The sequence below is a fragment of the Ranitomeya imitator genome, chromosome 1, assembly GCF_032444005.1.
Source record: "Ranitomeya imitator isolate aRanImi1 chromosome 1, aRanImi1.pri, whole genome shotgun sequence".
Taxonomy (NCBI): Eukaryota; Metazoa; Chordata; class Amphibia; order Anura; family Dendrobatidae; genus Ranitomeya; species Ranitomeya imitator.
The window spans coordinates 260,526,902-260,540,479 of NC_091282.1; the positions used below are offsets into that span (position 1 = coordinate 260,526,902).

Sequence of the window (13,578 nt, forward strand, 5' to 3'; positions counted from 1 at the left end):
AGATTTATTCGCCTCAAGGAGCAATACAAAAACGAAAGAATTCTTTTCGCTAAATCCAAGAGACAATCCAACTGGCATAGATGCATTGGCCCAACATTGGGATATGGAACTCGCATACGCGTTCCCGCCACTAGCCCTAATTCCCAGAGTTCTGAGGAAAATCCAGGAAGGTCTAGCGGTAGTGATCCTAATAGTGCCATATTGGCCCAAGAGGAGCTGGTTTCCTCTGCTGAAGTGGATGGCGGTGGAGGACCCAGTGTTACTACCACTGAGACGGGATCTTCTAATACAGGGACCACTGGTCCATCAAAATCTAAAGATGCTACAACTCTCAGCATGGATCTTGAAAGGGAGATCTTGAGATCAAAAGGACTGTCTGAGTCAGTTATCTCAACTATGAAAAAAAGTAGAAAGCCGGTGACCTCGGCTATATACCAGAAGATTTGGAAGAAATTTTGTGCACAGACCAATACTCCAATATCCATTCTCCAACAACCAGTTATTCCTCAAATACTAAATTTTCTCCAAACAGGTTTTGATATGGGCTTGAGACCTAGTACGCTAAAGGTACAAATCTCAGCTTTAACTGCCTTTTATGACTATCCACTAGCAAATCATCCCTGGATAATGAGATTCATCAAAGCTACACAACGTCTTAGACCAACAATACGAAGCTCAGTACCCTCATGGAACCTCACTTTGGTGCTAAATGAGCTACGGAAAGCTCCGTACGAGCCACTTGATCAGGCAGACTTAAAATCTGTGACATTCAAGACTGTTTTCCTCGTCGCAATAACGACAGCAAGGCGAATAGGCGAAATTCAAGCCCTGTCCATAACAGATCCATACTTAAAGATACAGGAAGATTGCATCGTTTTAAAGGGAACCTGTCACCCCGAAAATCGGGGGTGAGGTAATCCCACCGGCATCAGGGGCTTATTTACAGCATTCTATAATGCTGTAGATAAGCCCCCGATGTTACCTGAAAAAGGAGAAAAAGACGTTAGATTATACTCACCCAGGGGCGGTCCCGCTGCTGGTCTGGTCAGATGGGCGTCTCCGGTCCGCTGCGTCGCCTCCCATCTTCTTTCCATGACGTCCTCTTCTGATCTTCAGCCACGGCTCCGGCGCAGGCGTACTTTGCTCTGCCCTGTTGAGGGCAGAGGATAGTACAGCAGTGCGCAGGCGCCGGAAAGGTCAGAGGCTCGGCGCCTGCGCACTGCAGTACTTTGTCTGCCCTCAACAGGGCAGAGCAAAGTACGCCTGCGCCGGAGCCGTGGCTGAAGATCAGAAGAGGACGTCATGGAAAGAAGATGGGAGGCGACGCAGCGGACCGGAGACGCCCATCTGACCAGACCAGCAGCGGGACCGCCCCTGGGTGAGTATAATCTAACGTCTTTTTCTCCTTTTTCAGGTAACATCGGGGGCTTATCTACAGCATTATAGAATGCTGCAGATAAGCCCCTGATGCCGGTGGGATTACCTCACCCGCGATTTTCGGGGTGACAGGTTCCCTTTAAAGTTGGATCCTTCATTTCTTCCAAAAGTTGTGACGGACTTTCACAGAAACCAGGAAATAGTTTTGCCTACGTTCTGCCAGAACTACAATAACGAAAAAGAACGTTCTCTTCATTCCCTGGATGTTAAGAGAACAGTATTGCAGTATCTAAAACTTACAGACAGCTGGAGAATTGACTCAAATCTCTTTATCCAGATGTCTGGGAAAAATAGAGGCAAAAAAGCCTCAAAAGCGACTCTGGCTAGATGGATCAAATCTACCATTTGCGCTGCGTATATTTCAGCCGGTGAATCTCCTCCAGATCACCTAAAAGCCCACTCACTGAGAGCAGTATCTGCTTCATGGGCAGAGAGTGCGGGTGCATCCATGGATCAAATTTGCCGGGCGGCAACTTGGTCTAGCTCAAATACCTTTTGCAAGCACTACAAGCTGGACGTTCTCTCAAAGCAGCAGACTAGCTTTGGGAGAAAAGTCCTCCAAGCTGTAATCCCGCCCTAATAGGAGTTATTTGGTATTTCTCCTGTGGTGCTGTCATGTGGACGACCTGGAAACTAGGAGTTAGTCATACCGGTAATGGTATTTCCAGGAGTCCATCATGACAGCACCCATTATTTGCCCCCCCTTGAACTCTTGTCTAATATGTGATACGAACATGTAGAGAGGAAGTTCAATAAAATTGTGTTGTATCCATCCTGATGTGGTACTTTGTAAAATCACTGAGGGGTGGAGGTTGGGAGGGGCTATTTAACCTCTTCTGTGTTCCTGTCCCTATCAAGGATATGAAGAGCAACCTCCTGTGGTGCTGTCATGATGGACTCCTGGAAATACCATTACCGGTATGACTAACTCCTAGTTTTTTCATGGCGAGTTGCGGTACTTACCCATTTACCGATTAGCTAGGAAATGGCTTGGTTCCTCGGTGTAGTGATTGGGCGGCACGGTGGCGTAGTGGTTAGCACTGCAGCCTCGCAGCGCTGGAGTCCTGGGTTCAAACCCCACCAAGGACAACATCTGCAAAGAGTTTGTATGTTCTCTCCGTGTTTGCGTGGGTTTCCCCCGGGCTCTCCGGTTTCCTCCCACATTCCAAAGACATACTGATAGGGAATTTAGATTGTGAGCCCCATCAGGGACAGTGATGATAATGTGTGCAAAATGTAAAGCGCTGCGGAATATGTTAGCGCTATATAAAAATAAAGATTATTATTATTATTATTATTATTGGACGTGTCACCAGTGGGGATTTTCAGTGCCACGTACTGTATATGGGCGCACTGTGAATTATTACATATACACTATATTATGGTGGGCATCTTGTACCTGATTAAGACCTTCTTATCTAGCATAAAACCCCCGAACTTGTTTGATGCGCTCGTTCTTTGTCTTTGCCGTCTGTCTCCATTTTCCTTGCTATTGTGCTCTGCCATCTGCCAAGTAAAAGGCAATTCATAAATCTTCCGCCTTATTGCATGGTCTGTACTTGTGCCTGACCTTCCTTTCTTGCACTTTTATCTCTGAAATTGTCTTTCCTAATGCACTTTGTAGAAATAATTAAATGTTTAATTTATATATGAATCCCATTTGTGCTTGAGACTACGGCTGTCGCGGCGGTACAGTACCATGAATTTATTAACTGTACTGTTGGCGCTGCATAAAATCTCCTGCATCTCCTATTTTACGCGCTGTGTGCTGGCATCTGCCAAGAGGAAAAGTTTGTCGCAAAAGTCACAAAACAGTATGTCTGTGCCAGTGTCAGGCATTTGTATAGGCAGTAATAATGAAGCGGCATAGTCATCGCAGACGTGGTGCCACAGAGGCATTTTCATAAGTCATGTCGCTTGCTGGTGATGTATTTGTGGCACTTCGTTTTTTTTTTTTTTTTAAATCTGCCCATATAGCTATGGACCTTTTTTTCTAATGCTACTTTTTTATGGTCTTTATCAAGGAGGCGGCACTTACAGGGTAATAATACAGATCGGCCTAAAGACACGGCCTCAGAGGATCCTGCGGGCGCCGCCAACTTGATCAACACCATAAAAATGAGCACGTAATAAAATACCCGTATGGTGGATGTTAACGAAGAAATAATTGAAATGTTCACAAGATCAGTGGAAATAAAATAAGAACAAAAACCGGTCCCTCTGGACAGCTGAAATGTCCTCTTTAAAGACTTGTGTTTATTTCTTAGTAAATAATAGTATTCCTATAATATAACACGTTTGGAACTTTTCTTCTTAAAAAAAGCCTGTTATTCTTCCTGGAAAAGCACAAGTAAAGTGACAGCAGTGTTACCCCTCGGGGGTGTGTCCCTCCACTCTCACTGGCCTATCAGTGCTGGAGGTGTCACATTGTGTAGAGACACACCCATCAGTCATGGCCAATCGGAATGGCCAGTTTGTTTTATGAAATTCCAGGAGGAATAACAGATGAATGCACAAGGCAAAGTTACAAGAAAAGATGCCTCAGAATTTCTATTTTAAGGGGAATACAAGTATTTTACTTATACCAACAAAAAGGAGGCCTAATGGGGCATTTTTAAGGGGTCTATCTACATGTTATTTAGATAAACATGTCATTACTTAATAAATCTATTACATTGCTTTTGTACCCGAGGGAAGTATTTAGTATAGCCCAGTGGGTGCCATTAGACTTTTTCCGGGACACCATTAGAAATGGTCAACAAGCGTCACTTATATCGGGATGACCTTTTGAAGTTCTCACTTATCTGCATGTTAGCTGAAAATTTGCTGATCGGTAGGGTCCCAGCACAGTTCCTGGTGTAAAGACTTCTTTTAAAGACTGTAAATCGGCAGAATTTTAGCACAACAAGGACTTATGGGAGATTTACAGTTTTGATGTCTGCAGAATTGAAAATGCCGCTGTGAACAATAATATGGCTGTAAATGTGGATCGGTAAATCATTAATACAGCTATGTAGCAACACACTTAAGGGGTTGTCCTGTCTTATTTCTTCAGGAGCACAAGTCTCCCCCGCCTCCTGGCTTATTGCTTGCCCGGAGCTGTGCACTCTTGAATATTTCCAGTTTGGACAAATGGCCGTGTCGTGCTGGTGGCTGGATTGAGTCATCTCTCAGGCTGCCAGCATAAGAGAAAATGCGTAGGGGGACTGAAGCAGGTCGACGCAAGCATTACCTGCTCCTTGCCTAGGAAACTGACCGCCTCTGAGACTGCAAAGTTAACCTTGGCAACAAGCAGTAACCTCTAGAACTAAAAATCCCTCTGTCCTTGAGAATAGAGAGGATTTTTTTTAATAAGAAATAAAGTTGCTTGTTTTTACCAATCTTGATAGGATGAAACAACCCCTTTAACCTATAACCAGTCCATATTAAAAAATTAAAGTTTAGGTTCTTTGGAGCAATGCATGCAGCACCTGAATAGTTAATTTTTAACCAATAATCATAAGGGGATACATTATTACTGATGCAGTAAAATGCTGATGAGGGCTTCCTAAATTGTTTCTATGCAGATTTTAGTGTTTTCTTTTTGTTGATTTTGGCAGAAAATGAGAAATTGATGGCTATTTGGTACTGCGCACTGATCCACCGGGTAATGTAATTTACAGAAATGTTCTTCTCTTTTATCAGTGTATTTCTGGATGACTTCTTAGCAACTGGAAAAGTTGGGGACCAACCCCCTCAGCTGGAATTTGAGCAGCTGCCCTTCAACCATCCTCTTTATATTATGTATTCATCTGGCACAACAGGTGCCCCCAAGTGTATGGTGCACTCCGCCGGGGTAAGCATTGGACCGCTAACTTTAGTCTGTTTCTAGATGATGGAAATTCATTGCATTGTTGCAGGATGTATCTTGCAGGGGTTTATTGCCTCAAAGTGAACATATTGGAAATTCCTATTCTACACCACCTTTTTTTTACCCTGTGCTGCGCCATTATTGCAGACTGAGTGGTGTAATGCTGGTGCGCCCTCTGCTGGTTTGCTTTTTTTGCCTCCCATTAAGGCCCATAAGAATGAGTGCACCTAACAATGCTCATTCACCGTTATTGGTCCTTCTAAACAGGCTGGAAATCGCTCAATGACCGAAGAAACCCGCTCCTCCATCGTAGGAAATTTATTTTTAAGCAAATTTGAAAATCATTCTCGGCTGCGCAATATCACATGGAAACTTGCTATTGAGACAATAATAGGATAACAATACGAACCCTGAACAAAAAATACAAAAACATGTTTACTCTGATGTTTGGATGAGTATGGAGGACAGAAGCAGACTACACACATATTATATATGTATGTAGTACTTAGTAGCTTGTGTCCTTGCCACTGCAGGCAGATCTTAGAATCCAGAAACAAAGCCTTCTCGCACGCATTTACTCGCCTTACTATAACGTCAGCAGACGATGTGTGAAGCGCGCACGAGCCTGTCTGCTGACTACAATGTGCATTCTCACCTAAGGAGCTGCTGTGTCTTCAGCACTTCCATCAGGTGTTCCTGGTGTGTGAGACTGTAGGGTGACATTAACCATGTGCTTACTGGAAGGTTTCTGACTTGATTAATGATTATTTGGGTCGGGGAAGGACACGGGGGGTTGGAGGGGGGGTAATCTTCTATAAACACTTTTCCTAAATGAAAATTACATGTAAAAGGTAGGATCCATTGATGCCATGTGATGCGCAGCATTAAATGAACGCCGACCGGCAACATGGTGGTGTAATAGCTTGTTTATACAGTCATGGCCAAAATTGTTGAGAATGACACCAAAATTATATTTTCAGATGATCTGCTGCCCTCTGGTTTTTATTAGTGTTTGTCTGATGTTTATATCACATACAGAAATATAATTGCGATCATATTATGAGTACCAATAGGTTATATTGACAGTTAGAATGAGTTAATGCAGCAAGTCAATATTTGCAGTGTTGACCCTTCTTCTTCAAGACCTCTGCAATTCTCCCTGGCATGCTCTCAATCAACTTCTGGACCAAATCCTGACTGATAGCAGTCCATTCTTGCATAATCAATGCTTGCATTTTGCCAGAATTTGTTGATTTTTGTTTGTCCACCCGTCTCCTGATGATTGACCACAAGTTCTCAATGGGATTAAGATCTGGGGAGTTTCCAGGCCATGGACCCAAAATCTCTATGTTTTGTTCCATGAGCCATTTAGTTATCACCTTTGCTTTATGGCAAGGTGCTCCATCATGCTGGAAAAGGCGTTGTTGGGCGCCAAACTGCTCTTGGACGGTTGGGAGAAGTGGCTCTTGGAGGACATTCTGGTACCATTCTTTATTCATGGCTGTGTTTTTATGCAAGACTGAGTGAGCCGATTCCCTTGGCTGAGAAGCAACCCCACACATGAATGGTTTCAGGATGCTTTACAGTTGGCATGAGACAAGACTGGTGGTAGCGCTCACCTCTTCTTCTCCGAATAAACTGTTTTCCAGATGTCCCAAACAATCGAAAAGGGGATTCATCAGAGAAAATGACTTTGCCCCAGTCCTCAGCAGTCCACTCCCTGTACCTTTTGCAGAATATCAGTCGGTCCCTGATGTTTTTTCTGGAGAGAAGTGGCTTCTTTGCTGCCCTCCTTGAAACCAGGCCTTGCTCAAAGAGTCTCCGCCTCACAGTGCGTGCAGAAGCACTCACACCAGCCTGCTGCCATTCCTGAGCAAGCTCGGCACTGCTGGTAGTCCGATCCCGCAGCTGAAACAGTTTTAAGATACGGTCCTGGCGCTTTCTGGTCTTTCTGGGGCGCCGTGGAGCCTTTTTAACAACAATGGAAGCTCTCTCCTTGAAGTTCTTGATGGTGCGATAGATTGTTGACTGAGGTGCAATCTTTGTAGCTGCGATACTCTTCCCTGTTAGGCCATTTTTGTGCAGTGCAATGATGGCTGCACCTGTTTCTTTAGAGATAACCATGGTTAACTGAAGAGAAACAATGATACCAAGCACCAGCCTCCTTTTAAAGTGTCCGGTGATGTCATTCTTACTTAATCATGACTGATTGATCGCCAGCCCTGTCCTCATCAACACCCACACCTGTGTTAATGGATCTATCACTAAAACGATGTTAGCTGCTCCTTTTAAGTCAGGACTGCAATGATGTTGAAATGTGTTTTGGGGGTTAAAGTTCATTTTCTGGGTCAATATTGACTTTGCAAGTACAGTAATTGCTGTTAAGCTGATCACTCTGACATTCAGGAGTATATGCAAATTGCCATTAGAAAAAATAAAGCAGTAGACTTTGGAAAAATTAATATTTGTCTCATTCTCAAAATTTTTGTCCATGACTGTACAGGCCGACCCAGCTTCAGATGCTCAATAGGTAATAGATGGCTCAGTGTGCATAGGCTGCCACTGTTCTCTACTCCTCAGGTCCTGTTCACACAGGACTATGTGCTGCCGAGAACAGTGATCAGTTTTGCAGACCACAGGAACATTTCACCCAATGATTAACGAACGAGTGTCTTGCTCATTCGTCAGGTGATCAATAATCTATTTATTCCATCCACAATAATCATACAGTGCATGAATGGATTGGGCTTCCGAGCCATCCCTTACTGTGAAGTCCAGAAATTCTGCATTGTTATGGTGGCCTCATCTACACATATTAGCTTGTGGGTGACAATCATTTGTGGCAGCTGTAGGAGTCGTCACCCGGCTTTCCACATTCTCCCAACATCAGATATTCTGTTTTTGTTAGTTGTTAGGGACCTGTAATGTTTTTTAAATGGCATTGGGCACTTTTTTCTTTTTCTTTTATGATAACATTGTATACAATCTTTAAGAATTTTTTTTTCTTCTTTTACTTCTAGGGAACACTGATGAAACATTTATCTGAGCATATCCTACATGGCAATACTACCAGCAGTGATGTCATCATGTATTATACAACGGTACGCCACTTTTATAGAATTATTCCAGTCTTGGGTTTCGATTTACTGCTCTTTCCTATACAGAAAAATAAATGTAGGCCTGTGACTACGTTCAGCACATGCGCCGGGAACTTTTACTGTCCATATAATAATAATCTTTATTTATATAGCGCCAACATATTCCGCAGCGCTTTACAGTTTAACAGTTTCAAACACAAAAGTCATAAGTAACAACGTTAACAATACAATAATTAAAGCAAAATAAGACGACCCTGCTCGTGAGAGCTTACAATCTACAATGAGGAGGGGGAGATACAAAGTACAGGTGTGTATTTACAATGGTGTATTTACAATGATGGTCCAGCCATCATTATCTTTAATATGTTGATATAGTGAAATGTGAAAAGAGCCTTAGCCACAATTTATCTCACTATTCCGTGAGACTGGCACTCTGCATGCCTGTCCACCCATATCTCAGATTGTATTCCACAGTGCTTCTTGGGGATTTTTTCAGTTTTGAGATGTTACTCCTTTTGCTTTTACCATGCCTGCTTTTAGTATACAGTGGGGCAAAAAAGTATTTGGTCAGTCAGCAATAGTGCAAGTTCCACCACTTAAAAAGATGAGAGGCGTCTGTAATTTACATCATAGGTAGACCTCAACTATGGGAGACAAACTGAGAAAAAAAAATCCAGAAAATCACATTGTCTGTTTTTTTAACAATTTATTTGCATATTATGGTGGAAAATAAGTATTTGGTCAGAAACAAACAATCAAGATTTCTGGCTCTCACAGACCTGTAACTTCTTCTTTAAGAGTCTCCTCTTTCCTCCACTCATTACCTGTAGTAATGGCACCTGTTTAAACTTGTTATCAGTATAAAAAGACACGTGTGCACACCCTCAAACAGTCTGACTCCAAACTCCACTATGGTGAAGACCAAAGAGCTGTCAAAGGACACCAGAAACAAAATTGTAGCCCTGCACCAGGCTGGGAAGACTGAATCTGCAATAGCCAACCAGCTTGGAGTGAAGAAATCAACAGTGGGAGCAATAATTAGAAAATGGAAGACATACAAGACCACTGATAATCTCCCTCGATCTGGGACTCCACGCAAAATCCCACCCCGTGGGGTCAGAATGATCACAAGAACGGTGAGCAAAAATCCCAGAACCACGCGGGGGGACCTAGTGAATGAACTGCAGAGAGCTGGGACCAATGTAACAAGGCCTACCATAAGTAACACACTACGCCACCATGGACTCAGATCCTGCAGTGCCAGACGTGTCCCACTGCTTAAGCCAGTACATGTCCGGGCCCGTCTGAAGTTTGCTAGAGAGCATTTGGATGATCCAGAGGAGTTTTGGGAGAATGTCCTATGGTCTGATGAAACCAAACTGGAACTGTTTGGTAGAAACACAACTTGTCGTGTTTGGAGGAAAAAGAATACTGAGTTGCATCCATCAAACACCATACCTACTGTAAAGCATGGTGGTGGAAACATCATGCTTTGGGGCTGTTTCTCTCCAAAGGGGCCAGGACGACTGATCCGGGTACATGAAAGAATGAATGGGGCCATGTATCGTGAGATTTTGAGTGCAAACCTCCTTCCATCAGCAAGGGCATTGAAGATGAAACGTGGCTGGGTCTTTCAACATGACAATGATCCAAAGCACACCGCCAGGGCAACGAAGGAGTGGCTTCGTAAGAAGCATTTCAAGGTCCTGGAGTGGCCTAGCCAGTCTCCAGATCTCAACCCTATAGAAAACCTTTGGAGGGAGTTGAAAGTCCGTGTTGCCAAGCGAAAAGCCAAAAACATCACTGCTCTAGAGGAGATCTGCATGGAGGAATGGGCCAACATACCAACAACAGTGTGTGGCAACCTTGTGAAGACTTACAGAAAACGTTTGACCTCTGTCATTGCCAACAAAGGATATATTACAAAGTATTGAGATGAAATTTTGTTTCTGACCAAATACTTATTTTCCACCATAATATGCAAATAAATTGTTAAAAAAACAGACAATGTGATTTTCTGGATTTTTTTTTCTCAGTTTGTCTCCCATAGTTGAGGTCTACCTATGATGTAAATTACAGACGCCTCTCATCTTTTTAAGTGGTGGAACTTGCACTATTGCTGACTGACTAAATACTTTTTTGCCCCACTGTATGTCTTAAACTATAGAACATTAGGTACAACTGAAAAAGGTTTGGGTGGACACCAAACTCAAACTTAGTGACCAGTGCCAGGTAGCTGCTGCCAAGGCTAATAAAATAATGGGATGCATTAAGAGAGACATAGATGCTCATGACGAGCACAGTATATGTATGTGTGTGTATATATATATATGAATATATATATGAATATATAATCCTTTGGCTCCCTCACCAGTCTCCTCTTGGTGTGGAAACTACTAGCGGATGTCATTTTATTCTAGTTATGATCTTAGGTGAAAGATGATCGTGACAGTGCCATTATCTGGTTAAGTGAGCAATAGACCCTTGAAATTAGGGCTGCTTGCAGATGTGGCAACTGCTTTTTGACTATCCCATACAGATTTTCTTACAATTTGTGTCTTTCCGTGCAGGCTGGCTGGATGATGTGGAATTGGCTAGTTACAGCAGTTGCCACCGGAGCCTCCCTGGTGCTTTATGATGGCTCTCCTCTTGTGCCGAGTCCGAATGTGCTGTGGGACCTTGTGGACCGGCTGGGGTAAAGTAGATAAAAGGGCTACTTCTTCAGAATGGTCTTATCAGAATGACTCTGTCTAGGAGAGGCAGAAAATAACCCAGTGCACGAAGATGCCTTTAAAGCGTCTTCTTTACTAAAGTTCCCTATACTAACCTCTAGTTCAGGACTTCACTACGTGATCCACTACCGCATGGCCATATTCAATGATTTATAGTTGCTACATGATTAGAAGTGAAGGCATTCACTTTATACTTGAGGAGTTCAGGAAATATTACCGGCACTTGCTTTATCGCCTACCACTCGTGATATATTGTTGTAGAAAGTACAATGCAGAAACGTAAAGCACCCACTTTATATGAAGATGGATTAACACACCATTTTGTACTTAAAATATATAGACGTGTGTAATTGTACCGATTCAGGTTCCAGCTGAAGCTTGGCAGCCCCTAGCCGGAGTGCTGGCACTATTCCGGTGTCTCTCCACGTGATCATACATTGTAAGCTTATAGTAAATGACTCATTATGCTTATTTAATTTTGCCTTGACGTCTCTGCAGTATTTTCCCAGTGACATTTAGCTGAGAGCTCGGATGAAAGGTTATGTCCCACAGAGATGACTCTTTCTAGAGAAAGGTTAATCAAATCTAAGAAATACTGGTGGGCTAACCATGGCGGTCCAAATCTTACTTTCTCAAATTGTCTGTTCTCTCTAAAAGAGCTAGTTATTCTAATTGTGGGATATATTATAATAACCTCTGTGTTATATGGCAGATGAATATATGTTAACGTTAGCCCATGTCAATTCGATTTGTTACAGTAGACTGCCTACCTGATTATTGCCCAGCAATTGTACCCAACTGAGCTGCAAAACCAGCCAGCTACCCTGCGGAGAGGTCATCGTTTTCAGATTGGTGGCGTCCTGACACACGACTACCCCACCGCTCAGTGGATCTCATCTCTGGTGGCGGCCGGTTGTAAACAGTTGTGGAGCAGGAGAGCACATCACCATCAAATATTTAGGGTGTGTGCCCACGATGAGTTTTTGACGCTGCGTATTTTCACTGTGTAAAAAGCGCAGCGTACGAACACAGAACCCTAATTTATTTAATAGGTACAGAAAATATGCAGCAGCAAAAGCTCTTTGTGGGAACATAACCTTAATGGCAGTTGCCTGGTTGTACAAATCAGCTGATGAATATGGACCTGACAACCCCTAGTTGATGGAGTTGTGCTGTTCTATTCCACAACCTTTTACATCTGACTAGGGTTGAGCGAAACGGGTCGAACATTTTCAAAAGTCGCCGACTTTTGGCGAAGTCGAGTTTCATGAAACCCGATCCGACCCCTGTGCGTGGTCGGCCATGCGGTACGCGACTTTCGCGCCAAAGTCGCGTTTCAATGACGCGAAAAGCGCCATTTCTCAGCCAATGAAGGTAAACGCAGAGTGTGGGCAGCGTGATGACATAGGTCCTGGTCCCCACCATCTTAGAGAAAAGCATTGCAGTGATTGGCTTGCTGTCTGCGGCGTCACAGGGGCTATAAAGGGGAGTTCCCGCTGACCGCCATGTTACTGCTGCTGAGCTGAGCTTAGGGAGAGGTTGCTGCCGCTTCGTCAGAAGCAGGGATAGCGTTAGGCAGGGTCCATTAACCACAAAACCGCTTGTGCTGTAGCGATTTCCACTGCCCAACACCACCTTCGGTGTGCAGGGACAGTGGAAGCTCCTTTTTTTTTTTTTTTTTTTTTTTTTTCCTCAGCGCTGTAGCTCATTGGGCTGCCCTAGAAGGCTCCCTGATAGCTGCATTGCTGTGTGTACGCCGCTGTGCAAACCAACTGCTTTTTTCAAAGCACAAATCCTCTTGTTCCTTCCTTTCTGCACAGCTATCTTGTTTGTTTGTCCACACTTTTTATTTAATTTGTGCATCAGTCCACTCCTTATTGCTGCCTGCCATACCTGGCTGAGATTACTGCAGGGAGATAGTAATTGAAGGACAGTTCCCTTTTTTTTTTTTTTGTGGGAGATTAAGATTGACATTTCTGCTAGAGTGCCATCTCTGTCTGTGTCATCTCTCACTCAGTGGGCCATATAAAGCCTATTTATTTTTTTGCTTGATTTGGGTTCCAAAATCTACCAGAAAAAATCACAACATCAATCAGTGGGAGAAAAATATTGGCCTCAGGGCTTGTGTGCCACTCCTTACTCCTGTGTGTGCCATCTCTCACACAGTGGGCCATAGAAAGCCTATTAATTTTTTTGCTTGATTTGGGTTCTAAATTCAACCTGAAAAAATCAATAAATCAATCAGTGGGAGATTAATATTGGCCTCTGGGCTTGTGTGCCAGTCCTGAGCGTGCCATCTCTCTCACAAATAGTGGGCCATAGAAAGCCTATTTATTTTTTGGGTTGATTTGGGTTCCTAATTCTACCTGAAAAAATCAATCAATCAATCAGTGGGAGAAAAATATTGGCCTCAGGGCTTGTGTGCCACTCCTTACTCCTGTGTGTGCCATCTCTCACTCAG

At 43.4% G+C, this 13,578-nt stretch overlaps 1 protein-coding gene across 2 annotated transcripts in view; it reads left to right on the forward strand.

Annotated features, from left to right (window-relative positions):
- AACS (acetoacetyl-CoA synthetase) overlaps window positions 1-13,578 on the forward strand; it is a 185,412-nt gene that overhangs the window by 105,941 nt on the left and 65,893 nt on the right. For both annotated transcript variants that reach the window (XR_011319189.1, XM_069756034.1), the window contains exons 8-10: window positions 5,122-5,272; window positions 8,308-8,388; window positions 10,956-11,080. Coding sequence is in view for 1 of the 2 variants with exons in the window: in XM_069756034.1 (XP_069612135.1) it covers window positions 5,122-5,272; window positions 8,308-8,388; window positions 10,956-11,080 (357 nt within the window). In the remaining variant the exon portion in view is untranslated. The remainder of the gene's footprint in view (window positions 1-5,121; window positions 5,273-8,307; window positions 8,389-10,955; window positions 11,081-13,578) is intronic.